General features: G+C 34.6%; 1 protein-coding gene across 1 annotated transcript in view; it reads left to right on the forward strand.

The window, feature by feature from the left end:
* Positions 1 to 26,455, forward strand: part of CEP128 (centrosomal protein 128) — a 111,756-nt gene that overhangs the window by 2,601 nt on the left and 82,700 nt on the right. Inside the window, exons 3-13 of the mRNA XM_051806346.1 lie at positions 997 to 1,157; positions 2,538 to 2,624; positions 3,790 to 3,916; positions 4,875 to 4,996; positions 6,036 to 6,127; positions 6,816 to 6,888; positions 13,331 to 13,447; positions 20,655 to 20,741; positions 22,139 to 22,213; positions 23,347 to 23,479; positions 25,198 to 25,358. Coding sequence (XP_051662306.1) covers positions 1,011 to 1,157; positions 2,538 to 2,624; positions 3,790 to 3,916; positions 4,875 to 4,996; positions 6,036 to 6,127; positions 6,816 to 6,888; positions 13,331 to 13,447; positions 20,655 to 20,741; positions 22,139 to 22,213; positions 23,347 to 23,479; positions 25,198 to 25,358 — 1,221 coding nt within the window. The 5' untranslated portion in view covers positions 997 to 1,010. The remainder of the gene's footprint in view (positions 1 to 996; positions 1,158 to 2,537; positions 2,625 to 3,789; positions 3,917 to 4,874; positions 4,997 to 6,035; positions 6,128 to 6,815; positions 6,889 to 13,330; positions 13,448 to 20,654; positions 20,742 to 22,138; positions 22,214 to 23,346; positions 23,480 to 25,197; positions 25,359 to 26,455) is intronic.

Below are 26,455 nucleotides of genomic sequence, written 5' to 3' on the forward strand. Positions count from 1 at the left end.
ACCAACTTCAGTTTTTTTAGCTGTATTTTTCCAGTGCAGCTGTATTTGTGTCAGCTGCAGACTTAATCAACTTATTATATTACATTATCAGGTCACTTAATGAAAAGATACAGTGGATTCACTCTAGGTTCTTGCTTGATACCTCTGCGATTTGACAATTTCTGTTAACTGCTCTATGAGTTCTGATACTTATCCAGTTTTAGGAAAGCTTGCTTAGTTCGTTTTACTTCAGCTTACTTTTGTGATTGTCATGCGTGTTCAAGACTTAAAGAAAAAAAAAATGACCTCTACTGCTTCTTCCCTGTTTAACAAATTTACTCATTACCAGATTGATTTATTTGATATCAACACATACACTGTTATTGTAAGATTTTGAGAACAGATCTTTTGTTGGAAACTTAAAATAGTCCATTTTAATTTTTTCCACATATTTAAATTGATTAATCTATATCTTCCTGGCCGCAGTTTTCTTTCCTTTCCCTTCTATTTAAAACACTCCCTTCTCCTGTAATATTTCTGGTTCTCCTTGAGTCATTAAGATACTGATTCCTAGACTTGTTTAAGACAGTTACTTGGGGTTATTTGTCTTAGCTGGCCCTGGGCAACCTGAATAGAGCTTAGCAATAGTATGAGGTAAAGGGGAATGGCTCTGCAGACTCGAACAATTGATAAAGCATTGATATCTCCACTGTATGTTCTGGGGGGAGAATTCGCTTGGGGCCATGATCTTGCCATGGGTACTGAACACTTGGAAGTATTGAGAGTGCATCTTTTGATTTAATTTGCTCCTAAGAGGCTCTGCCTTTTGCTTTGTGATATGAATGAAGGTAATAACTAAGGAGCAGTTGGAAGATCTGCTTCAAAAATACATCCTGCTGACCCAGGCTAATGGAAATGTAGTCTGAGTCTATGAAGTTGCTTTGGAATTATTGTGCAAGACTGTTCAGTTACAATGAGGATTTAACATACATTACTTTTTCTGGTCTTCCTACCTAGATTGCAAGATACTAATGGCAAATTCATCCAGTGATTCAGACAACTTTCTTACGGGTCGAACAGGAAGACGGCTGCCTTTGAGAGCATCCTACAACAGAGCTCAGAACTATGGTGCTGAAGCAGTTACAGAGAAGATCCATACTTTAGCAAGCACTTTACAGGTTGTTTACAAAACACAGTTTTAAAGTATTTACAGAGTCTGCATTTCTGTAACGTAGGACCAAATTTTCATTTCTAAAGTTGTGGAGTATACTGTATAGATGAGAAATATTGCTTTCCGTGCAAACCAAAAAGGCTTTGGAACATTGATTGTACTGCTTTTGAGCTGAAAGCGTGTAGCTTGTTACACTTTTATACAGCTGTTATTTCAGACAGTAATAGAATGTTGTTAGAAACAATTACATTTTGGGTAATACCTTTGTAACGTTAGCAAAGTGAATAAGGCCAAATAAGATTTTTCAGATTCTCACAAAAGGCAATAAATTTTTAGCAGAAATTTCCAGCCCTGTCTTGGTTGCCTTGTACTGTGTAAAATTTCCAAATTTCTGATAAAGTAAATATGTAGGCAGTCAATTCCTTCATCATAGAGCTTACATTTCAAATATCTTCTAGATGTGGAACAGTACAGTAAGAAGCATTATTTCTAAACTTGTAAGAGATACATACCTGAGCAAGAAAGAGTGTTCATCTAATTCCTGCTGCTTCAGTGGACGCAGTGGAGGGAATATCTGAATCTGTTTTGCAAGTGGGAGGAGACACTTAGCTATCCTGACAGCATTATTGCTTGAGAAGTCATTCCCATTCTTCTCTAGCTGACAGTTCTGAATACCCAAAGTGGGTGGGCATATATTTTATCCCTTATTGCTTGGCCAGGAATATTTTTTCCCTTTAATATGCAGGAAGAGAAAAATCAATAAACCTCAAAACTTCTTAGGTGGAAAATAAACATCAATCTAGAAAAAGAAATGAGTTAATAAGAATGTAATCTGAATATTTTTAAATATTTGGTATTCTTTGGTATTCTGATTCTGTCTAACCTCTTTCTAGGTGCTCTTCTGAAATTCTGATTTTAAGCTAATTGCTTTTTGTTGGCTGCTTTTCAGCAGATCTGCAATCTGATCCAGCTGTTCATCTGATCAGAAAGTGCTCATGCAGGCACCTTACCTAGTGTGTTCATCTTAAAAAACTTGTTATTGCTTAGTTAACTAATTTTGTTCTATAGGCAGGTAAAATTAAGATCTTTGGGTTAAAAAGGTTTTTCTACAGAGTTGCTGAAACTTGAAAAAGTTTTTATTTGAAGCTGAGGCCTTACTGTTGTACTGAAATTATAGTGTGTGTGTTTTTTTTTTCTTCTTCCCTTTAGCCATGCTGTACCACTTCAGATTGTGGTTACTTGAATAGGATTTTGAATGCATAGACCATTTAAAAAGCACTTGTCTTATCAATTTAATCTGAGAAACCAAGAATAATAAAGGCAACAATAAAGTTTGATTAGAGGAGGTTTCTGTTTTGACTTTTTTCTAAAACTTTTTTTATTTAAGGATACCAACAGAAATCTGAGACATGTTGACCATTTGTTAGGACAGTACAGAGAATATAACAAGGAACAAACCGAAGCAATAACAACGGTGAGCAACTTTCAATTTATCTTAACTTCTTCAGTCTTTTCCATTAATAAAATTCATAGCTGAAAACTTAGTAGTAATGGACAGAATATATAAGGAGTTAAGTAGCTGTAAACAGAACCTTTTCATATTTATTTGAGCAATCTAAATCAAAATATAGTAATGTGTTATCTAATGGAACTTGCTGACAGGTTTTGTAGCTTCAGTATTTTTCTAGTTTATGAGCACCCAACAGATTGTTATGTTATGGTACTATGCCAAGCACAAGATGGATAGTAAAATAAAGTATTGGTGGAGCAAGAGAGGTTTAAAACTTGATTACAAGAACACTGTAGCTGGTGCTTCCTTGAAACAGACACATATGAAATGTAGGAATATTTTACATATGAAGGTAGAGAGAAAGAGTGAAGAAGGCTTGCTTTCCTCAGAGAAAGAGATCCAACATGGTGTGTATAATTCTACAAGAGTAAAGCATCAATTTAACCATTGTGTATAAGCTTCTCTTAGAAAGAGAACCTTCAGAAACTGATGTTTTATGGATTGTCAAATAAAGGTGTGACAAAGCAAGTGGCTAAGAACCAAAGTCAGCAAATACAATTGTAGAAAATGAGATGCAAGTTTGAAAAATGAAGAACTTATTTACAACTATAGTTACTTCTGTATTCTTAAGTTGGCAATGGCTGCCTTTTCCTGGAAGTAAAACTACTAAAAGTAGGGATTACTGTAAAGCTGTTAAGGAAATTTGGTAGCCATATGTAAAATTGATTCCAGGTGTAGGGCTGGTAGAACAATTCCAGTAAAAAATAATTTGAAGTTGTTTTCTGGATTTTGCAGGGCTCTTATTGAGCATTGCTGGCAAATAGGTCTTATTTTGGTTGCAGGAGACAAACTTTTCTTTTGGGTTTTCATTATGGTGCACCATGTGCACCATCGGGTTTAAGAAACTTGATATTTGAAGCTACCGATGTTGGAAACATGTTTTGCTATAATTATGATACAGGAATATGACATATGAGATGTTGAAGAAAAGTTATTATTAATTCATAGCTGTACTTGGCTTAAAAATAATTTCGATTCTCTTAATGACTTTTAAAATAAATACTATTTTCCAGTTTTTGTAAGAAATGAGTCTGTGTTCATATTTCAATAAATTATAACTTTTCTACAGTTAAAAGAAACACTGGAACAATCTATAGGTCAATTAAGGAGCCAGCGACTAACACGAAACTCTGGAATGAGAAGTGCATCTCTCTCAAGCTTATATCCTAGTGATCTGGATGGAGAAGGACCATCAGGTAAAATACTTAAACTGCTGGAATATACTTAAATTATGTCATATAGCTGTGATATAGAAAGAAGAAATTAAGAAAAGAAATGTGTAAGAGATAGGGCCATGAAAAGTCATCATTGATTACTTTAAAGAAATTCAGTTTAGAAATTCGGGAGACCTGCATTAATTTACACAGTTGTTTATTTGGTAAATTCTTCTAGCTTTCTGTTACATGGTATTTTCTGCTGATATCCCGAGATATCTAAATGAAACGTTGATTCTTTCAGCTGAGAAGATTCTATGTCCAGTGCATGAGTTTTAGGTACATACAAGTTAAAGCTAAAGCCAAAAGATATGGCAGCTTCTGAAGCTTGCTTCACAGCAAAAATGGGAATTTAAATTCTAAATACATGAGTTTATGGATGTATAGATGAAATTATGTAAGGCTCAGTGAAAAAGGAAAAAACAGAACCAATTTATCAACTACAGAAAAGTAGGTTTTTTTCTTGTTTGCCTCTGAAAATTCATTGTATTTTAAGAAAAGGTATGTCTGTGAGGAGTATTCCTCCCAGAACTAGTGTTTAATGTATTTTAGTAGAAAACTCTATAGCTTTCATTCCTATGTAAAAGCTGTGAAGTACAGCAGTTTGAAGCTCTAATAGATTCACGTGAAGGAAAAGTTGTTGCTAATGCAAATAAAATTTGAGGAAACAACTTCTTACTCCTTGGAGAAACAAAGGAAACCTCTTTCTGGAATACATGTGTGTCATAGGTAAGAAATGTTTAAATGAAGAAGAATCCTGAGAAGAGCTAAGAGGCGTATGCTTGTGCATATTATTTAATTTAATAGTTTTTTTTCTGTAATGTGGCCTATAAAGATATTGGCAAGAGGAAACACGCATTTTTCTTGAAGAAAAATGAAAAATTTCCAGTACAAAGTTTTGTCTTCCTACTTATTTTTTTTTATCTCTTATCTCACAAAGGGAACCGCCACTTCCTGCCTACTTCTCCTCTCAGGGATTACGGAGACTCACAGGGCAATAAACATCGAAGGTCTAGATCGGCAAGTGTGCGATTTGTCAGTGAGACAGATAATTGGGACCAGGTACAGAGCACTAGTGGGAATTGTTTCCCCAAATAGGCAATCTGTCCCCTTTTATTCCCATTCTGATTCCTTCTAGCTAAGGTAATTTTGAAAATGTGCTGTGTTTTTTCAAAGTCTCCTAGGTCAGGTTGAAATTTCTGATTAATCACACAGGGGACGTGGTAGGGCCCATGTCTGAATGTTCAGGGTAGGCAGCTGGGTTGTGGAAGATCCAGGTTTAAATCTTAGGCACAAAACAAATGGATATTATAAATCAGGGTTTTGCATAACAATGGTTCTGACCATGGAACTGTTGACAGCAATAGGTTGGTTTATGATGGATTAATTGTCACTTTTTATCCCATGAAGAATGGATGACCTGTTACTTTTTTTATTTGTTCCCTTAAAACTTTGACTATAAATTGGGAGCCTGCTGAATGAGGGAAATGGGAGGTTTTACAGAGGAAAATAGGCATGTGTTTTTGTTTTTGGTTTTTTCAAGCTCTGAAAGAAAGAGTATGTAAAGTCTTGGGCAAGGTAAAATACATATTCTTGGTGTTTCGGTAGTTCCTGAAGACATCACAGTGTTCTGCTCGTTCACTTTCAATTTCATATGTCATCTATTTATAGTAACATATATAGCTGGGCAGAACTTTGTTTCACCTATACTAGCATTTGTTAGCACGAAGGGTGTCTCTCCTGACTTCACCTGTTCAGATCTTTCTATTTGCTTTGCATTAGGTTTAAAAGTAGGTGCAATGTCCAAGCTCTGAACCACAGAGAAAAAACATAGTTGGGAAACTTGGTTTAGCAAATAAGTTACTGAAAGTTAAACTTCAATGAAAATGTGTCGTGAAGGGTTGAATAAAAGTGTGCAAACCTCATCCAGGCTCAGCTATAATTAATGGAATTTTATTATTTTGTATTTTATTTTTATCTGCTTTATTTTAGAAAGCGTGTATATATATATTATATATGTATATATACGTAGATATTTTGGAATATCATAGCAAAAAAGGGTTTCTAAGCCTTGGATTAACTTGTGTATTTTAATTTACAGCTGCATTCTTTCCATCAGTCTCTTCGAGATCTCAGCAGTGAACAAGTTCGCCTAGGAGATGACATCAGTCGGGAGCTTTCAAGGAGAAATCGGTATAAACAGAATATAACTCCGTGTGAAGGATAGTGTGGAAAATAATTCTTAAACCCTTCTTTATTTCAAAAAATAACTTTGGGGAGAGTGAGGAATTGCACTACGTGTAGATGAAAGCAGTATTATCAACTGCTTAATTTATGTCATTTTTTGAAGTATTTTTAAGTGTAAATATCACCCATCAATTCCAGTTTGTATAGTATATGTTGCTTTCCTCACGTTTTTTAATATATGGAGAAATCAACTAGGACTTGGGAATTTCTTTTATTACAACTTTGCTCCTTATTTGTTCTTGGTACTGGAGTCCCTTGAGGGCAAGCTCTCATGCAGCCCATAAGGTACATACTTTCTCAACATATGGTGCTTTATTGAATAGGAATAACAGGAATTAGACTGTTAATTCCTAGGAGGAAACTACTGTTCAGAAGGACTGTGTCCATAATTTTTTACTTGTTGACCTGATACCTAGCTGATGCTAGATGCTCTGTTGCTTAACTTGAGGAATGGAAATGCTTTTTATCATGAATTTTCCACTTGAGGCTTGTCTCTAATTTTGCTAGGAATTTAGAGGCTGTAGAAAAAACTGAAGTAGCATAAAATTCCAGGAGGTTGTTGCTGCTTAAAATTATTATGGTTATTTAGTTTTTGCACTGTAGAATATTACTTTACTTGTATTTTTCTATGAAGGACTGATGCTGAATTAAGAAAGACTCTAGAAGAATTGTCTGAAAAGCTCACTGAGTCCCAAAGACAAGAAACGGTGAGTGTGACTAATATGAAAAGATTATTTCTATTTAGTATTCTAAGCAGGATGTGGGCTTCTAGTTTAATGTGTGTGTTGGTAATTGGTATCACATATTGGTATGTATATCTGAACATGATGTTATTAAGGCTACTATAGGTTGTTGTGATATTACCTTTCCATAGTGAAATCAGCAAGACAAGTTTTATATTTCAGGTACTCGTTTCAAGTAAAAGTGGGTATATTTTATGGATTTTTCTGTTTCAATATTCACAGCCTTGGAGAGAGCTGCCTTTTAACTTTGAACATCGATTTGAATGCTGTTATACTTGTTGAAGCTACCTTTGGAAAGATAAAAGTTTTCCCATGTTATGTTGATAAATACTATTGTTTCTTCTTCCTCCCTGCCTCCCTCCCCGTCCTTTTCAATCCTTACCATCTGTGTTGCAAAATGGAAGGAGTCTGTTTGGGCCGCACTCTTTCTGTTCTGCTGCTTTACCAGTGCTCTCCGATACAAGGTGCAAATCCTTTGCCCTTGTTCAAAGCCTATGGATCTATTACCCGATGAGGCTGGCAGAATGAATGAGATGAAGTAAATGCAAAAGAGGAGAACTTAGTATGGACATTAGGAATAAAAATAACTCTAATAGTGTGCATAGCAAAGCATGAGATTAGATGCATGTAGAAACCATGGGCTGTTATTGTAGGTGTTTGAGATCCTTTAGTATTTGTGTTTAAGAATTCTTCTAATGAGATTACTTAATTCAGAATTGATATGTCCTTGGTGAAAATGGGTTGGGTAAGAGTAAACACTGTTTTCCTCAAAATTTCCTTATGCAAAGTTGTTCAGGAACTTTTGTCTTTAGTGCCTTTATAACTGCGCTTTGGAGTGTTTATCACCTCCAGCATTGCCATTCTTGTATTTATATTCTACTGTATGATTCTTGGCAATAAATTGTCAACTTGAAATCTTGATAATTTCACAGGATAAGCTCATGGTAGAAACATTCAGTTTAGTGTCCTTAAATCTTTGCTTTTGTAGAGACATATATCTAAATTCTTACAACTGTACTGGCTGGTATATTTGGTGCGGTTTGAAAATTGCCTGTGTGTAGTTAGATGGGTGATGATAAAGGTCTAGTCACTACAGTTCTTCTGAGTCACTAGATCAGAATTTATTTTTGTTAGAGTTTATGATTCTTAGAGCCTTTTTGATGCTGAATTTGAATACTTTAAGACCCACACAACACAATGAATGCACATTAACTTTACCTGTAAAGAGAGCTTTTCCACCCAATATAAAAACCAGACGGCGTCTAGGGTGGTGACACAGGCATGGTTTCATGTCAAGCACTCTCCATGGCCTTGTACTTGAGAATCTATGTGCAGTTTTGGTATAAAGACTTACAGGTCCTATAGCTCTCTCTATATTAAAATCTCTTTCTTAACAAGACATTTTCTGAGATTTCTTTTTTCTTGAAAAGCGTTTGGAAGTTTGCTAGAGGAATGTCCATAAGCAATGAGACAAATACTTACTTAATTTATGGTTATATAAGATAGCCCTCTTGGATATTTTGTTGCAATCTCTTGGATAGAAGTACATCCCAAATAACACAAGATGCTGATTTTTATACATAAAATTAAGTAGATGCTTACTTGAGATGGTGCCATTAGAAAGTTGTTGTAGGCTGTGTCTCTGGAAAAAGACAGCAATGTCAAGTGAAATGGGACTTACCTGGAGTTACTGTGGTTACAATATCTCAGAGAGCAAGGCTTATTGTCAGATAAGGAACTGCCCTTCAGAAGATCTGATATAAGGATTTTTGGTACTGCATAGGTGACTTGTAAAAGGTGTAACACAGGTTAGCATTTACCATGAGGGGAAATTTTAACAATATTTAAAGTGACATCAATGAAAAAAATTTGCTGTTTTTGTGATTTTAATACTCCTGTTTTAAGTATGCATTGGTGATAAACTGGGTCATACAAGAAAGGCAGCAAATATCTGTTGAAATAGATTTCAATTAGCAGGACTTGTGCACTAGAAATAACAGTACAAAGCTGAGAAACAGGAGAGAAATTCAAGAAGTAGGATGCTCCTTGTTGAATAGTAAACATCCAGCATCTTCCACAAGATTATATTTAGCTGCATGACTTAAATGTCACCCTTGTTTTAAAAAGGACACACTGTTCTTTGTGTTTATATGCAGAGGTGGGGGGAAATTTTTGATAACCTAATCCATTTTCATAGATTTGGCTGCTACCTGAAAACTTTGTGTGGAGACATAGCTCTAGTGTCATCATCATCATTCACATGGTCTCTATTGCTAAAAATGCATGCTTGAAATCACATTCTAATATGTTCTGAATGCAGTAATTTAGTGCTAGTATTTTATGTTGTTCTTTGTACTGTTCTTCAGCGAATCACTTGCCTACACTAAGATTTTTTTATTAGATTCAGAGGTCAAGATACATGCTTTCATAGTACAAATCTTGTCCTAAGTCAAGGTCATTTGGGACAAAGGAAGACAAGCGAGTTTTTGAGTTTGTTCTGCATGTACTAATTAATGAGTTAACACTTATTGTTTCTAATTTTTCTCTTTTTAATCCCCGTTGTTGTATGTTACAGGCTCTGTGACAAACTGAGGAAGGTCAGAGAGGCTACAAAAGCAGGGAACATAATTCTTGTGGGAGATAACACCTTGCTAAAGTGCCAATATACCCATGCATGGTGTGGGAAACAAATAGGAAGATGTAGGAATTTATGTGCAGTTGCAAGTCTTGAATGTCTTCAAAGTTACAGAGCTACATGATTGGAATGTTGTCATGAATAGCTAAGTGCTTTCTAGGAAAGATGGACCAGAAAGGCAAGATGGTGGAGTAGCCCATTATGCAAGAGAACAGATGGAATTTGTGGAGCTCTGCCTCAGGGAGGATGATGAGCGAGTTGAGGGTGTATGGGTTATTACAAAAGGGCAAACTAGCAAGGAATGATACTGTTGTGGGTGTTTGTTACAGACTGCCTCATCAGGAGGAGATAGTAGATTGGGCCTCAGAATCAGCTGGAAGTAGCCTCAGAATCACAGGCCCTGGTTCTTATCGGAGACTTCAACCATGCTGACATATGCTAGAGAAACAGCACAGCAAGGCACAAACAATCCAGGATGTTCTTGGAAAACATTGATGATAACTTTCTGATGCAGGTGATGGAAGAACCAGCGTGGAAAGGTGTGCTGTTGGACATTATGCTAACTAACAAAGAAGGTCTGGTTGGAGATGTGAAGGTTGGGGGCAGCCTTGGCTACTATGAGATTGTGAAGTTCAGTCCTCACTGCCAAGGCCAGCCCTTGGGAATCCTTGACCCAGGAGATGAGGGAGAACGTCCAGAGAAAGGAAGACTTTCCCTTGGTCAGTGAGAATCAGTCAAACTTGACCTCTGCAAATCTGTGGGCCCTGATGGGATGCATGTCCACACGCTCCCATGTACACTCTGCACTGCTGTGAGTGCAGAGGGAACTGGCTGACATCATTGCTGGGCCACTCTCAGTCATCTTTGGAAGATCATGGCAATCAGGAGTTGGTGCCTGAGGACTGGGTGAAAGTCACTGACACTTCAGTCTTCACAAAGGGCAAAAAGGAGGACCCCGGGAACTACAGCTTCACCTCAATCTCTGGAAAGGTCATGGAACAGCTCATCCTGGAGGCCGACTCTAAGCATGTGGAAGACGAGAAGGGGTTCAGTGTAGTCAACGTGGATTCACCAAAAGGAAATCATGCTTAACAAACATGTTTGCCTTCTACAATGGGACAACCCAATGGGACAATCCCCAGTGGATGAGGGGAGAGCAGTGGATATTGTCTACCCTGGACTTCAGCAAGGCTTTTGACACTGTCTCCCATGATACTTCTCAGGAAGACCAAAGCAATTGGTCTGATCCCTGCAGAAGAGGGAAAAACTACTGACACAGTGTGCCAAGAAAGTAGGTTCTTGTTTAACACCTTTTTAACAATGATATTTGCCAGCAAGTTAAACTGCAAGTTAATGACCAGCAGTGGGGGTGTAAGACTTTTGTTATACTTGCAGATGAACTTCAGGTGTGTTGGGAAACAGAACTTAAATCCAGAATCCAGTCTTGGATGTGGCTTACAGGATAAAGCTTAGTAGCTGTAAAATTCAACAAGGAAGACTAAAATTGTGCTTTAAGAAAAACAGGTAATTTTAGAGGCAAGGTAATCAAAGCTGTTAAGTTTTCTGTGAATGTTTTTGAGCAGGTAAATAGACTTCTAGAAAAATGATATAGATATAAAAAGTCATGTGTTTAATCAGGCAGCAAGTTTGCTAGCCTTTGAAGTCCCTCCCAGCCTCTTCTTTCTGTGCTTTCTGCACAGAGAATATAAGCTAGCAATATGCTAGGTATACTAACTATAGTTTCTTGATAGAAGGGGTTTTTTCCCAGTAAGTGGCATCAAGATGTTTGATGGTTTGTTTTGGTTGTGGGGTTTGTTTTTGTTTTTCTTTTTGTTAGAGAGCATTATAGCTGTAATGCTGAAACTTCCCTGCACGTGACAAATATAATATATAATGCATCTTTTTCAGTATCTTGTTAGAAATAATACAACAATTTTATTCTGGAATAAATTGAAGGAAGTCAAAGGCAAGACAAATGACTTGACAAAGTTGCTTTCTTACTTGCTCCGAGTTAGTGAGAATTTGCAATGAAATCTGAAGTTTGCAGGAATTCAAAGCTTGTCTAGTGCTGCCTTGTGTCATGTTATCTGTGCATGCTGTGAGCTAGACCCATGACAGTGAGGAAGGCACTGAACTCTCCTTTTAAGTGTCATCTTTGGGGGTGATGTTACTTCTGAATTTTTTGTCAAGTCAGAATCATACGTTTTCTTTCTTGATATCTTTAGTGTTTGCTTGTTTAACTTCACTTGAAAAAGATGCATGAGAGAACTGAGAAAGCTCCTGCCTTCAAAAACACGTAGTCAAAATTTAAAAAAATATGTAGAAACATTACAATTTCATTTTTTTATTTTAGGTGTACACAGGGAAAAGGATGACAGCTTATTTCCTGGTTTTCAGCAAGGGTACAAGTTTATGGACAGTGTTGTTTTCTGTTCCTGATACATAGTATCATTTTTTCTGCCAACTGGAGTATTTTGTGACTTATTAAAAGTAACCCTAAGTAGTACTTGTCAAAACAAACATCATGTGGTCTTTATTTTTTATACCTTAGTTTTTATTCTGGATTATGACTGCAGGGCTTTCATAACGTACACGAAGGAACGTGGTTTGACACAGTACATTTCTAATGCATCTCCTGATGGTTTTAGGAAAAATACCACATTCCAAACTGTAAGCTTACTATTTACCTGACTGTGCAAACTAGAAATGTTTTCCAAAGGATGTATTCTGTTGTAAAGAAAAAGGCTGTTTCATTCTTTAAACCTCGTGAAGCCCAAAATATGTGTAACCTTAATTATGTTTCTGTTGCTGCACATGTGTGTTGCTCATGTTAAAATTTTCTATGTGTGCATATGCCTAGAGCTAGTAGAAGTGTCCTTAATAGAGCAGGATGAGAACTTGTTCCCCACCATGTACATTAGAAACTAGTAGTTGAATGGTGTTTTATGTCTTTCTCTTTTTATCTAAATACCATTTGATAATAGATACATTGCTTTCTAGTGGTGGTTTAAAACAGTTAGTTTTAAGGTAGGGAGGAAATGATACTTAAATATTTTTCTTGCTAATCTTTAACAAAATAAATTTAATTTGCTGCCTCAAGAGGGTGCTGTCTGCTAGCAGCTTGAATTGCAAAAGTGAAGTAATTCTGGTATTGTAGTTTAAGATTGAGCTATTGTGTTCATAATCCCAATTGCTTTAATAAATAACTACTATTATTTGTACTGGTTTGTGCATGGATTCACAAAATATTGGGAAAAAGGCTTAAAGTGATGTAATTATTTTGTATTGTTACCGTCATTCTCTTATACTTGGCTCTTGTTTACTACTTTTCACTCACAGATTTCAGAGCATAAAAGAGGCAAACATTGGTCTATTTTGCAGACTGGATATGTGAAAGAAATATCCCTTGAGAGGTTAATCAGGCTTGTGACAGAGAAGTTAAGATTTTTATATTGCAGCTTCATGTAAGGCTGCACTAAACTTGATACTGAGATATTTTACACTGGAATAGAACCACCACTGTAGAGGAAAATATGCATATACCTAAAGGAGGATATTGCTGGCAAGATAATTATTTGGTTCCCTGCTTCTGGAGTACTCACTGCTGTAACGAGTTATTTTCTCTATCATTCTAAATCTTTTTGAATAAAATACAAATTCTGTTCTTTTTTCTTTGTGCCCCATACTCTATTTACCTTTTTGCCGTTGTTGCTTTCAGATGTAGTAAAAGGCACACTAATTTCCTACAGCATGTTTTTTTTCCATTTGAAGGTATCAGAACGTGTAGAGAGAAGACTTCAGGAGATAGAACAAGAGATGCGTGCTGAAAGACAGCTTGTAGAAAGGCGCCAGGACCAACTGGGACATATGTCTCTTCAAGTACAAGAGGTATGCAAATGAAAACTTCCCCTGTATTTAGGATTTAATTAGGAATGTGTTGCATTTGTGAGCCTGTACCTGTCAAACTGGCAAAAGTGCTCATATCTGTGGCACATTTTTTAACTCTATCAGTCCAACTCAGCTTGTTTTTATGACTAGATGATACCAAGTACAGTTTCAGTTCTTCATTATACTGTCCTGACTATCTTTAGACCTTTTCGGTAACTTCCACAAATGTTCTAAGAACCTGCCCCTATGCCCTTCCTGAAACCCCAAGCAAACAAAAGCAAGTCATTAACTGGATTTTCTCAATTAAAAACATTTTGTTTTCTAAAATGTTTGCTTGCAGTGAATCAATTGCTTGCAGTGAATCAATCACTGCTTGCAGTGAATAGTTTATTTTAAATTTATTTCAACAAACAATCAAATGCACTGTAGTGGCCAGACAGCTTTTCATTGCTTTTCAGTTTCATTCAACAGTATCTGATGAAATATAAAATATCATTTAGGAGACAAATAGAAATGTTTATAAAATAAATTAAAATTTGAGACAGCTGCTAGCTTTTTTTTCTACTTGTTTTAGGAAATGTATGAAAAATACTTCTGATTTTACTCCTATTTTGAAAAATCTGTCTTAACATGGTGTAACGTTTTATTTCACTTTGCTTAAGATATTATTTGTGATGTTATCTCTAATTATGCAATAGAATATTACAGTTGAGAATAAATGTGCAATTTCTTGTTTTTCACTTTTAGTATTAGCAACAGTATACATGCTTTTTGGAAGGCATTATACTGTACAGTGATACTAAGGAACTTTAATGTAGAATGATGCTATGTATTTCATGTAAAGCTAGACACTGTTCAAAGAGTTAAGATGCTTTGTTGATGTAGATAAAAAGTAATCAAAAAGTTATCAAAAGGATTGTAGTTCTTCTGCTAGTATTTCAGAAAGACTTACTGTTTCATTTTTCCCCCAATTGGTGTCCTAATGGGTGAAAAGAACTAGAGTGCTTAATTTCAATTTTCATTGTTCTTTAATATGCCCATGTCCATTTCTAGATTCTTCGGTTGTGCCTTCAATGTGGAAAAGGAATGCTTAGTGAAATGAATTGGTGTGATTTGTTAGTGTTATCTACAGATTGGAACAACCTTTTTTTATCCTTTTAAAGGGATGATGACTTGTATCTCTAAAGATTCATTGACACTGCCATGGTTTCCTTAGAAGGAAAATTTGACTTCAAGTGAATGAGTTCAAATGTAGTTCAAAGAATTTTCGTATGGTCTTTCATAGATCATATGAATGATCATGGTCTATGTGATCATGAACCTTCAGGCTAGGTACCTTTTTTTTTAGTTGCTCATCTTTTGAATTTTATGCCAAATGAATATGAAATACTAAGTACATCCCAGACGTTCCATTCCCCTAAGATGTCCAGCTGGGAATTAAGATGGCTTAATCTTTTCTGCTGCAAATTTTATTTTATTCTGTACATATTTTGGGAGTTATTTTTCCTGAGGAACCCTGTTTTAAAATACAGCTTAAGTTGCTGTATTTTAGAAAGAATGTACTTGAGTTGCTTTGTGTACTTTTGCATAGCCTAGTTACAATAAAATAAATGTTTTGCTACAATTGTTGTTTGAATGAAATGTGTTTCTGCATAATTTTAAGAGTTTATTACTTTGTTATTCTGTTTCTTGTCCTTTGTAGTTTGAATTGTGAGTTAGATGGACTCAGCTCTGTCAGTGGCCTCAGTCTTGTGGTGATCATTGCGTGGGTGTGATGTTCTATTGAAGTCTATTTCTGTTTAATTTCTTCAAGATGCTTCCCAAGTAATATTAATGGAAAGGAGGGTAGTGTTTGGACTGAGTTTTGAAATCCTGTCATGTAATATAGCCCGGATGATTTACAGATAAATGCTATTTAAAGCATTTGTGGCTATTTAATAATACAATTTTTTCATTAGTTTGCCTGTTACACATTTCAAACCAAACAAAATAAAATTTAACTTTTGGATGTGACCAGTAGTTGCTTTAATTAAGAAATCTTGTGAAGTTTATGTGAGGTTTAAGTGTTATTATTTTTAAGGAAAGTGCAGTGCCTGTAACTGACCACTACTTGTCAGTGTTTTACCATCTTAAGAGAATCATCTTCCTAAACTGCAGTTATTAAATTATATATTTTCAGGGTCTAACTGAATATAACAATACATTTGTTTTGGTCTTTCCCTTGTCTGTCTTTTCCTTCTATCAGACTTTTGTATAATGTGCAAACTTCTTATTTGTATTGTAGTATTATTATAATTATAGACTAATTATTAACCAAGATGATATCTAGTGATATCATCTATACTGATGATATCTCTATACTGACCATAAAGACAGCTTTGTGTATAACATTTTATATGTTTCATTTTTAAATATGCATTTTTATTTTGAGTTTGTTGTCTATCTATGCTGTGTGTAGGCAGATAAAAATTTTCTCTACATTTTCATGTATCTTTTAACTTAATGTGTACTGATGCATTCAAACAGCAATTACTGCAAATTAGAAAATAGCAATTAGCAAAAAAATCCATGCAAATCTTATATCTTTGATTATTTCTAAATTCATGATACAAACATGTTTCTGATTAGAAAGGAGAACAAATATGCACATCTTGCCACTGCTGTAACATGTGTACATGGATTGCTTTAACAATCTTATTAGTTGTGTAAACTAAAACTATTTTGAGATTCCTCAGTGCTTTTTTTTTTTTTTAACATAAAGATACCATCACCTCTTCCTGTTTGTTTGCATTTATGCATCTATGTTCTAAAAAAAGATCAAGTATCATTCTGAAAAATGGGCTTTAAAGAGCTTTTATATACATTGGGTATCCTGGATAGCTTTACAAAATCTTGTGCTTGGCTTCCTGGATTTTGGTGAAATGTGTCCATGTGTTCATGCTTTGCAAGCTTCAGGCAAACAGAATCATCTTTATAGAATAGTTTGAACCCACTGACTGTGGTAAGGCAATGACTATAGTTAGTCTTAAGGTAGCAACTGGATAGGCCAGGAAGCATTTTTTATTTTTCCTTTGTGCATCTATATGCTTAGATTCTGTTTTCCCCCCACTGCAAATACCGTGAAGTGCAAGAAGCTGGTGGGCAGAGTGGGGTAAACTGATGGTCAAAAGTGATATTGAAAATTCTTTTTTACATATCTTTATCTCTGATCTTTTTAGACAAACATAAACTTGATCTGTGCTCTGAGCCATCTGGATATTTTAGGGCATCACTGATACTTGCACTTTGGCTCTGTGCTATGCCACCCGTGGATAATGGTTTCTGTTTTGATTGAATCTGACTATTTCTTGGAACATGAGCAAGTCTCATCCCTATCTGTCACTGAAATAGCTAGGTAGTCTGTCTTTAGATGCCTGGCTGATACATCTAGGTAGCACAGTTGGACCCATGCTAGTCACTAATATAGCAGGTTAGGGAAAGGATTTTCATTCAAATTAGGATGTGGTACATTTTTGCCTTATTTTAAATTATAGTGTGAGGCTGGTCTGCTTGTGTATTTCTGATAGTGTGAATAACTCACTGATCTGTTGCACTTTGAAAGAGCAAATTGCAGTTTGTGGTCTGTGCATTGCTTTCAAATAATCTGGTTTTATTAAAAAAAAAAAAAAGGCAACACAGCAAAACCAAACTAAGACCAAACCCCAAACCCTTAGAAAAGTCAGCAGACTTAAGTTGCGGTGAAAGTTATGATATACTCTTGAAAGATTTTCATAAGTTGGAAAGATTGAGAATTTTTGTTACAGAATCCTCCACATAGTTTTCCTCAAGCATAGGAAAAATTCATCTGTCCAGCAGGGAGTAAATTATTTTATCTTTTTGAAGTTTTGGGGTTTGATATATTCTGTATTCATATGGATGAGGTATACTGAGTTGAGGTATACCAGTTAGGTTTATATTCTAATACTGTCTTATGCTAGTGAGCTCTTTATAAAGACCTGTAAGAAATTTTCTCTTTGGTCAAATCAAAAGTTCATCTAACTTGACCACCTAGGCAGGCAGTGGAATATCTAGCTGGTTCATCCCAAAACCAAGCTATGAAGACCTCTTTACATGGAAGTTCTCTGTTTTCTTGTTTTCTCCTCTATACCTGCCCCCTCCAAGGCCTCATCAACCTCCCTGTCAGCCTCCTCCTGACCAACCTGGATACTAATGCTTTCAAAAGAAGGATCTTGGTGGGTGAATCCTGTTGACTGTAGGCCTGTAACCATTCCTTGGTGCTTCAGCTCTTCTGTGCAATGTCTGCCTGCTGCTTGGGAGCCATCAAGGAGGAGTGTGTGCTGGGACTGTTATCCTTAGCATCCCCTTCCTAGTTCCCATATTTGGCATTTGACTCCCCCAAACTCTTCTTTGGAGACAACAAATGAAATCAAAGAATGAGTGGGGTCTTCACATGTTTTGTTTGTTTCTTTCTTTTTCCCCAAGAGAAAGCTTGCATAGAGATATCTTTAGTGGATGAAAACAAGAATGGCGCAAACCAGGAAGAGAGAATTATTTAAAAAAGAGTACAGGAAAGAGGCAAAACATAGAATTAACTATTACCTGTGCAATTTCTGAATTGTCAGTAACAGCTGATGTTCGTCGGGCTGTGATGACCAGATGTTTCCATTTCTTAATGACATTTTGACTGATTAATTGATTTCCTACCTAACACCTACTGGAATGATGCATGTTTCTCAGTTGAAGCAGTGCATATGTAGTATGTTTAACTTCCTATAACATCACATTCTTTTTGTAGTATTTTAACTCTGGTATATATATATGAGCTGTTTCCTTCCTTAAAATGAAATAGGTATGGGCTATTTTTACAATATGCAGAAAACAAAACCGAATGTTATATTTGTAGTATCAGTTACAGGAAATACTGCCTTTTTATTTGAAATTATTGCTATTTAATAGCCTAAATATCAGTCAGTGATCCCGATAAGTTGAAATGGCATATTTATTTCTGTGGTTTCTTCTTGGAATTGGGATGTACTACAGATGCAGAGATATACTTTTTGCCTTCAGCAGGAAAATCTTGGACAATTTTACTAGTATTTCTAATTTCAGCCCAGCTTTAGTATTTTTCTTATGATACTCACATCTCTAGGCAAATCTGCACATGAAAACATGAATTTTTGATACTATGTTAATTCTTAATTTAGTCCCAAAATGTGGTTGGCATAAAGTTGACTGTATATAACAGAACTTCCAACTTTGCTAGTAAGAATGAAGCTCAGCTGGAGGTAGTACACATCATATATTCAAAGTAGACTGTTCTGATCTGGTACTTCTAGTCATTAAAATAAACAAAACGAAACAAACCACTCAAAGAAACAGAAAGAAACCTAAAGAAAAATCCCAACCCAAAACCCAGCCAACTTGTGCAATAATGGCATTAGTTGAAGTGATGCTCTTTGACTTTTGTTTACATAGCCTTTTGGGACTTCTGCCGAGAGTCTTTTTGAGTAAAATATGTGCCGTGTTGAGTTTTATAGTTGACTGGAATGATTGATTTAAATCTCTACTGAATACTTAGGGAAATATCTTAAATAAGTTACAGTCTTCTAGTATCTGATTAGGGATCAGTATGACTAAAAGTGTAACTTTATGTAGCATAATATTTTCAGTGACATAGGTATGATTAATATCTTCCACAGTTTCAGTTTTTAATGTAAGCTGTTCAAGCAGGAGAGTAGCCCAAACTATACTGAAACCCTTATGTTTCCTGAGGTGAGGATGTAAGAGTGAGATAAATATATAAATCCATTTATTTTCTCTAAAAAGCTACTTATGAAAGCAAAACTTCTAAAGCTGAGAGCCTAGCTTCATTGAAGTTGATTAATATCTTGCATTCTGTTTTCATACTATGAAATTGTTCTCCACTATACAGTGGAGAGAAAATGTTCAAAAACTGAATGATATTGCACTATTAATAGAGGCAAATTTCAGGGATATTTGTTAAAAGAGATATTCCTTTAAAATGTAAAATGAAAATGCTGCTTGGGAAGAACAGACTGGGAAAAAGACATTTCATTCTCTACAGGCTATGGTTTTTGTTGTTCTGTTGTAGTTTTAGCAAGGAATTGTGAAAGGAATAGGTGTACTTATGCTTTATTATGAGATGAAAGTAAAAGATTTGTGCTAAGTTCTCTAATTAATTGATTTGTGACTAGTGTGAAAGACAGGTGGTCATGTTGTGCGGATAAAGAACATGATTTATTAACAGTTGATCAAATTCATGGTGAACTATCAGTATATGGCTACTGATCTCTCTCAGCTGATGCCAATGACATTGTTGTGGCTTAAGATATCCAAACTTGGGTTATGTATGTTGCAAATTGTACATGTCATTAATGTCTGTCATGCCTAATGCTTCCTTTGCCAGTGATTGTCTGTGTTCTGCAAATAATGTTGGTTTGCAGAGGGAAAGGATTTTGAAATTGGTATTCAAGGCAATATTATTTTTGTGAGATACTTTACAAGATGTACATATGTGGTTTTAGATACCTCAGTCTGAGAGGGAACAGGAAAAGTCCTCGTGGATTTGTTTTGTTTGCTTTTTGTTGTTGTTGTTGTCAAAGTAGGGCACATCAACGTCAATAACTTTTGATTAGCAATGTTTCAGTTGATTCAGTTGTAATACTGCATTTTAAGCATCTGCCCAGATTCAGATAAAAATAACCTTTTCCTTTTTTTTTTTTTTTGAGTTCCAACACAACTTGTGGTAATGTTTTCTTTACTACAGTGCACTGTATCATTGTTTTTCATAACATGCACACCTTATATTAGAAAATATATCCATCTTCTCTGATATGTGCACAACTAATCTGTAGAGGATCTGCCTTTTAGACCTTCATCTCAAGGTGTTTGGGGTCAACCTTAAGCGTCTGGAGCTCTATACGTCGGAAGGATGTTAGTGCTAGTTTAGACTTTTTATTTGTCCCTGTTCTCTGCATGGGTGTGTTTATGTATGCATGGACTTATATTTATTTTTTCATAACAATATACATTGGCTCTACATGGAAATACTAGAAGCAGAGAGACAGCATTTGTCTAGATCTTCTTTCTTAAATGTGTCAGCAGATTTTTTAATTTTAACAGCCTTAGAAAGACAGCTAATGTAACCTTTGTAATGAAGTTTACAATGTATGTTTCTCCTCTAAAGGCTTTAAGGAAACAAGATGCTAAAGCAGCTGAAACAGAAGAACTCATGAAAAACAAACTTGTGAAATACGAAAGCGAAAAAAAACAAGTAAGACTTAATTTTTTCCTTTTTGGTTGGTTTTAAATGTTTGTAGTGTCATCTGTTACAGTACATACTTCCTTTTTCAGAAAAACCAGCAGGATAAAACTTACTTTACTCTTTAAGAATACAAGGTTTGGGTTTTTCTCTGTGTCAGAGGCACTGTGAATATAGCTATGCTGAACTTGTGTCTCTTTCAAAGCTCTTTAGTTATAGTGTGTTACTTCTAATGACTCTTCCATCCTGCTAGGCAGACAGATTTATAACTTGGGGATTATCCTTGATTTCTTTCTCTGATTTGCCTCTAAATTTATACATAGTCTGCTGTTGCTTATTTGCAGCAGCTCAGAGGTGCGTCTTTTCTTCATCTCTGCAACTAACTTATGCTGGTTATTTTGCACCATAGTTATTATTAATTGCTCTTACTGAATATGTTGCCATATTGCTCTCTTCCTGTTCATAGAAAACAAGATTTCTTGTATTTCTAGCAAGATGCTAGGGCTGTAGTTATACCCCTTTATGCTAAACCTTTATGGAGTATTTTTTGTTATGTTGCTCTCTTCATGCCCTTAATGCTGGTCTTGTTTACTTTGCCGATTTGCCAACCTCTCAACATCCTCTTTGAGATTGCTATCTCAACAATAACAATTTCTGCTGTCAAAATCTATATTTATTTCCATGTGGATCTTTGAACTATTTATGGTAGAAATCAGAAAATATTTTGTAGATTTTGCTTTCTGTTTTTTTTCCAAATGGTCCTAAGTTTGACTATATCTGATTATCACAGTTTTAATATTATGTTTTTAGGAAAACTGTTAATTTTATGAAATTCAGGGCACTTCAATTTTTAAGTCATCTTGTTTCCAGAATAATTCAAATATATCATCTTGTACAACACAGAAAACACACAGATTTTAGTAATTACCAGTTCTACCAATGCATGTCATCTTTAACACTTCTATGAATAAACTATGTAACAAAGGTGTCTTCGAATACTAAATGTTCATTTTGAGTTTGAAAGTATGTTTCAAGTCCAGAGAAAATGTTTTTGAAACTTGATCTTCCGTTATTTTACTTTTAACCCAGTAAAAATTTGCTTTTGTGCTTTTTTTGTTCTGGATAATACAAGTGTCTTTGTATCTTCATGTGATAGAGAATATTGTGCAAAAATTATAGACTACTAGTTAAATTCTCTTCATGTAATTTAAATAAATGTAGCAGGGATTTTGTAAAAATGAAAGTTTACTTTAAGATTTTGGACAAATAAAAATATTGTGTATATTATACTTTGTTTTAAATAGATGCTTATATAGATTAATTTATGTCAGAATTAAATATTTAAAATACCTTTTTATGCTATGATACATACATTGCTTTTCTATCTTTATCCCCCTCTGAAATGAAAGCTTGAGCAGGAATTGGAGCAGTCTCGGAAAAAGTTGAGTGAATCTGAAGGCAGTAGAGAAGTTCTTTTGCATCAGGTAACTGCTTTGGCGTGGTAAAAATCTTAAAGTTTTCATATTAGGTTATGTTTGAGTCTTTTTGCTTAATCTTCCTATTTCATACTCTGCTAACATTGTTTTGTGAGGGGAAAAAAGAAGATACAGGTTTAAGTGTCTAAAAATGTGTGGACTGAGCTCTTGTTATACTTTTTCTGCTTTCCAAACTTTTATGTATGTATGTTCATATATAGTAATTATAGTAGTGGTAGCATAGTAGTTCAGTACATAAACACATTATTTGTAACTTCTTTTCATAGTGTGCTTTAGAAAAACTTCTATATTAGTAATTATTGTTATGCAAAGTGCATGCTATAATTGGTGAATTCAGATAAATGAATGACCTAGAAGTATTTGCTGTATTGCTGTATTAAAACGTGATAAAAATATATAAGCAAATATCTGAAAAACTAAAGTGTCCTCTAAACAGTAGCTATTGATGCACATATGATTAAACTTAGAATAGGAAGGGGGCAATTGGTATACTTATCTTTTAGCATTAGTTGTTTGACTTGTGTATCTAGCAGAAGTTTGAGTTGGCTGTATTACTGCTTTGAATTTAACTCACTGTGCATGGAATATAGAGTAGTAAGAATTAGAGGTATTTTTCTCCAATTCAATTTTAGCGAGTCTTATTTTCTTTATTTTCCTGTATCATGACGCCTTCTTTGTATATCTGTATATGATAGAAAGAAAAATGTTAAAAGGCTCAGTGCATGTTAAGAATAAATACATTGTATTTTTAAGGAGCACAATTTAAATAAAATACATTGTTTATTAACAACAACAAATATTGTGATATTTTCACTAGCTATGTAAAAAGACAGTTGTAACATATACTATGGTAGCATTTTGTTTGGTTTAGAGAAATTAATGTGCAACTGTGGTAAACATTAACAAATTAAAATGTTTCCTTTCATTTTGAAAAATCACTTTGTGGCCTGTAATTAGGAAGTAATTTGTCTTTTTGTTTACGATCTGCAGTACTCTCAAGATTCACTTATAAATATTATTTGTGTGTAGTATTATTTCTTTCAGTGCTTGATAAAAGTATGCTGTTTGCTCCTTCATTCTTGTTTTTTATTAAACGTTTGATACTTGTACATACATTTTAGATTGAGGATCTTCGTTCCCAACTTCTGAGAGCAGAAGAAGACCGTGTAGAATTGCAACATCAAATTTCACAAGCTGCTATGCATCGCCAAAGCTACCAGGATGTACAAGATGATGACAGGAGAGTTAGAGCAGGTACAACTTATATTTTGCACTTGAAGCCTACAAATTAGTAAGACCGGACATTAACTGTCTTAGAATTGCAGTCTAATTCTTCTACTGTTTCAGCAAAAGCAGCCACTTAATTCCTCAGATTTAAATTAATAAGTATTGGCACCTGAATATTAACAGACAAATAGCAATGATAGTTAATTTAGGATTAAATATCTTAATTTGCATGGTTAAAACAGATGAGACAATTTCAGCAAACTGGATAGTGTTTTTACAGAAGAAAAACATTTGTATTATTTTTAACTAATAATTTTTCAGAAACCTTGCATTTCAGTCCTTCATTCTGCCATCTTGAAAATCATAGCACGAGTCATTTATTAGGTAGTTAATAAGGCTGAGGACTTTCTGGTAGAATTTCTAAGGAACAATATTTTCCTGAGTGGTTAAGGAAATTTTCCTGTATGGTGCAGGCAGGGCTTCTGTTTGTAGTATGTTAGAGTTTTAGAGATGGAATAATTTTGTTTGGAAGAAAAATACTTTAAACAATTTCAAGATATAATTGCATCTTAAATTACCAGTTTAGCAAGGTCTTAACTTAATTGTTAGTTATCTATCTGTATTTAAACTTTTCAAACATAATCAGAAAGGCATTAGAGAAAGTCTTTATCTTTCTCCTTATTAGCATGGAAATGTATTACTCAAGATAATACAGGAATAGTGTCCAAGTCCAGTGTTTATGTGAATGTTTAATTGGTTTGGCTAATGACTTATTTTTGTATTTTAATACTTCAGCTACAGCATTATCTTGATTTTTAAAATAGCACTCTGACTCCCTGTTTTACAACTCTTATACAGAGCACTGCAAATTGACTAGATCATGTACATGGCTGAGCTTCAGAAATGTAACACAAAATAATAATTTCAATTGTTTTTCTCCAATCGAGTTAATGTTCTACTGAAAAGTCAATTTACTTGAAACAATATACCTTTCATGTTAATGAGAACATGTTTTAATTTTCCCATTAATTATATAATAATAAATCAAGGTGGTTGTAAAAATATGAAGAAAAAAAATGTACTGGAGCTATTAAGATGTCTGCATATATTTATATAATTTTTACAATTATGTTTTACCTTACTGTGTTATTTTTGTTTTTTCAAAGATACAAGGGAAGAAGACAAATGGAGATTTATTTTTTTTATGCCTCTAGTAGTTGTCTATGAATAAAGACCTTTGAATTTCTGGTTGAAGGAATTTATAGCTTAGTCTTAGACTTTTAGGATTCAGACATAAAATTCACAGATAATGTGACTTCCAAATCAGGAGGTGTTACTCTGATGGGATAAAATCTTGGCCTTGAAGCTTATGGCCAAATTTCATTTACATCAGAACTTCTCCATTGTTTTTTCCGTCCTATTTTATTTTATTAAATTTTGTTGGGGTTTTGGGTGGTTTTGTTTTTTGCGGGAGCTGGGGTAAGGGGTGTGTGTGTGGGGGGGTGTGTGTGTGTGTAAGAGTGGAATACCCCTATAAAATGACTGAAAAATACTGTCTGATTCAGTAAAAGGTTATGAGGTTATGACACAGGTATAGCTGTTTTTATGTATTTTGGTCAAAATCAATAGTTATAGAATAGTCTCAAGTAGAGAAGAAAATTGCCAAAAGAGAAATGAGATAAAATTAATTTACCACAAGTCAGTGTTTCTACTGAGTCTGTTGCTCTGTTCTTGCTGTTTTACAGTAGCTGAAAGATACGAGAGAGAGAAGCAAGATCTGGAGAAACATATTTTGGAACTTAAAGCAAAACTGAATCATAATGCTGTAATGTCAGAGGTAGAAGAACTAAAGAGATGCATAGAGCGTAAGGACAAGGAGAAAGCACAGCTTGTAATGCACATACAGGTAAGTTTGGTTTTGTTGCTTTTTGTTTGACGGTGTTTTTTTTTTATAATTTTTCATCTGTTTAACATTAGATGATAGATTAGGGATTAATCTTTCAAACTAGGAGTTACTGTCGTGGTCTTCTTTATTGTGTAAATAACTTTGAAAAGTCATTTGAGTTTGCAGAGTTTTATTCTCTTCCATCTTAATACCAAAAAAGGTATTTGCTATTGCCCATGATTTCATGGTTTGGATTACTTCTTTCCCATGTGCAAAGAAAAGGTGATCTGATTTTTATCAGCAGTTATCGTTAATAATGGGTTTTGGAATTACTTTTATAAGGCAGTACTTATTTCCTTATTCTCCATACCATCATGCTTCAGAACTAAAGTTTAACTTCAAAAACTCAGATGCCTTGGTCTACAAGACAGTGCAGTAGAGTAACAAAAGCAGATTACAGTTTCTCTTTTTTAATCAATTAAATGCAATACAGTAATGTAATTATTATTATATGTATTAGTGTTCTTATGTTTGATAAGCAATACTATTTAAAGTGATTCTCTGTGAAAAGAATAAAAGCAGTCTTTGGTACTGGAATTTTAGTTAGAAGACTTTTACCGCAAAATTAAATCTAAGTAGGTAGTAGCCTTTTTTTTAAGATGGGAGATTTCTGTATTTTTTGATCTCGTCTAGATTTGTCATTAGTAGTAAGATGCCTGAACAGTAACTATTTTCTTCTCTCTCATGACTGTCAGAGAAATGAGGTTGTTTTCAAAAGTGTGTGTATTATTTCAGTATTCAAGGACTTAACATTTTATTGTGCTCGTATTGGGGCATTCTGTAAGCAAGGGGTTTGTAATTTGTATTTATTTTTCTGGTGAGGATACTTTGAAATGATGTCATATCACTTTGGAAATTCAAATGTCGGAATTTATTTTTTGGTGTTTTCATAGATTTACAGGACTGTACTGTTCAGTTTACTTCTACTGCTTTTTTACCTTGTCAACTCCTGTGCTGATTTGAATGAAAGTAGTACATCAAATTACATTTGGAAAAAGTTGCAATCTCGAAATAAGTTCCTACATGCTTTATGAAATTTGTTCATTGAATAGGTTTAA

The sequence above is a fragment of the Manacus candei genome, unplaced genomic scaffold, assembly GCF_025592945.1.
Source record: "Manacus candei isolate 608988 ecotype Guabito, Panama unplaced genomic scaffold, ASM2559294v1 h1tg000067l, whole genome shotgun sequence".
NCBI classification, from domain to species: domain Eukaryota; kingdom Metazoa; phylum Chordata; class Aves; order Passeriformes; family Pipridae; genus Manacus; species Manacus candei.